The 1,621-nt window shown below is 36.7% G+C and overlaps 1 protein-coding gene across 1 annotated transcript in view; it reads right to left on the reverse strand.

Moving 5' to 3' along the window:
* The window catches only part of IQGAP2 (IQ motif containing GTPase activating protein 2), a 373,356-nt gene that overhangs the window by 250,675 nt on the left and 121,060 nt on the right, over positions 1-1,621 (reverse strand). The window contains exon 3 of the mRNA XM_006873291.1: positions 1,097-1,174. Coding sequence (XP_006873353.1) covers positions 1,097-1,174 — 78 coding nt within the window. The remainder of the gene's footprint in view (positions 1-1,096; positions 1,175-1,621) is intronic.

A 1,621-nucleotide genomic window follows, 5' to 3' on the forward strand; every position in this document is an offset into this window, starting at 1 on the left:
TTGCCTTACCCATCACCAAAACTAATAAGTGCCTATTGTCTAGAAAGTGATTCTTGTACCTTCGCCCTCCTATCCTTAATTACCACTAAAGAATGTTGTTTTCTGTACGTGTATCTATTCTTGTCTTTTCATAATAGTGCAATTACACTATGTTTGCCCTTTTGTGATTGAATTATTTCATAGCTCTCCAAATTCATCCATGTTATAGAATATTTTGAGAATCCATCATTATTTTTATGGCTGAATAGTATTCCACTGTATAGAGTTACAGTTTGTTTATCTATTCATCTGTTGATGGGCAGGTAGACTGTCTCCACCTTTTTGCTATTGTGAATAAAGTGCATATATCTGTTTGTGTCAGTAATTTTAGTTCTCTAGGGGAACAGTGATGGCTTTGTACAATAAGCAGTGGACTGTGAACCACAAGGTCAATGGTTCAAGTCCACCAGCTGCTTTGCAGGAAAAAGATGAGGCTTTCTTCTCCCACAAAGATTTACAGCCTTAGAAACCTGGCAGGGTTTGCTATGAGTGGTAACCAACTTGATGGCACTTAATAACAACAATATTGCTCTATATCTAGCAGTGGGATTTCTGGGTCATGTGTTATTTCTATTTCTAAAATTTAAAGTCATGCCATTCCAATTTCCACAGTGGTTGAACCAATCCACAGAGTAGCCTTAAATGGATGATTTGGGTACCAATTACCAGTCCTTTCTTCCAACGCACTTCTGGGTGGACTCAAATTTCCAACCTTTCCATTAGCAGCTAAGCACATGAAATCATTATCACCAAAACAAAAAGTGGGAGTTGTTCTCCATTATCAACTATTTACCTACCAGCTGTAGCCTGCTTCAAACTTAATTTACACACACCTGGTGGCTCTGTATCTATGTGCACATGTTAGTCTGAGTTCTTGTCATTTATTAGTTTGTGTAGGCCTTTTCATATTCTTATTTAGTGCTTGCATTTCTCATTCTAGTAAGGCAATCTGCTGCGTCAATATAGCCCAATCTGCCAAATCCATTTTCATAGCGAGATGTCTAAGCACTACCACTTTTGGCTTCCCAGTTCAGGTTATGGTATATGAAAGGCTTACCTTAGGTAGACCAATAGACTCCATCGCTCTTAACCACTGGACAGTATTATCCGTGTGTCGAAAATGAAGGCCGGACTTCTAAGGAAATGAGAAGAGCAAAAAAGAAGGGATCACACAGAAGTCGAGTCATTTGTAATAGTTTTTTTTTTTTTTTAATCATTAACAGGATCCTTTTTACAATTACATGTCTACTGGGATAGAATTATTAATGCTCACATAAAATAATTAGAAATTAGAGAATTAGGAGAGTAGAGTGTGCATCTCACTCGAACTATGTGTGATAAACCATTACAGTTTCCACAATCCACATATTTGAGGTAATTCTCAACTAGAATTCTTAAGTAATCCCACTTAATGCCTAAGGATAGTTCATGAGGCATGTGTGCAAATGTACATGTATGTATATATTTACACATACACACACATACATAAAGTTCACATGATTTTGGCAATAATGACTAAGAAACCTATAAAATTCCGGAAAAGCAGGGAAGAGTTTTTAAAAACTGGAATTCTTTTTGTCAG

The sequence above is a fragment of the Chrysochloris asiatica genome, unplaced genomic scaffold (genome assembly GCF_000296735.1).
Source record: "Chrysochloris asiatica unplaced genomic scaffold, ChrAsi1.0 scaffold00234, whole genome shotgun sequence".
NCBI classification, from domain to species: Eukaryota; Metazoa; Chordata; class Mammalia; order Afrosoricida; family Chrysochloridae; genus Chrysochloris; species Chrysochloris asiatica.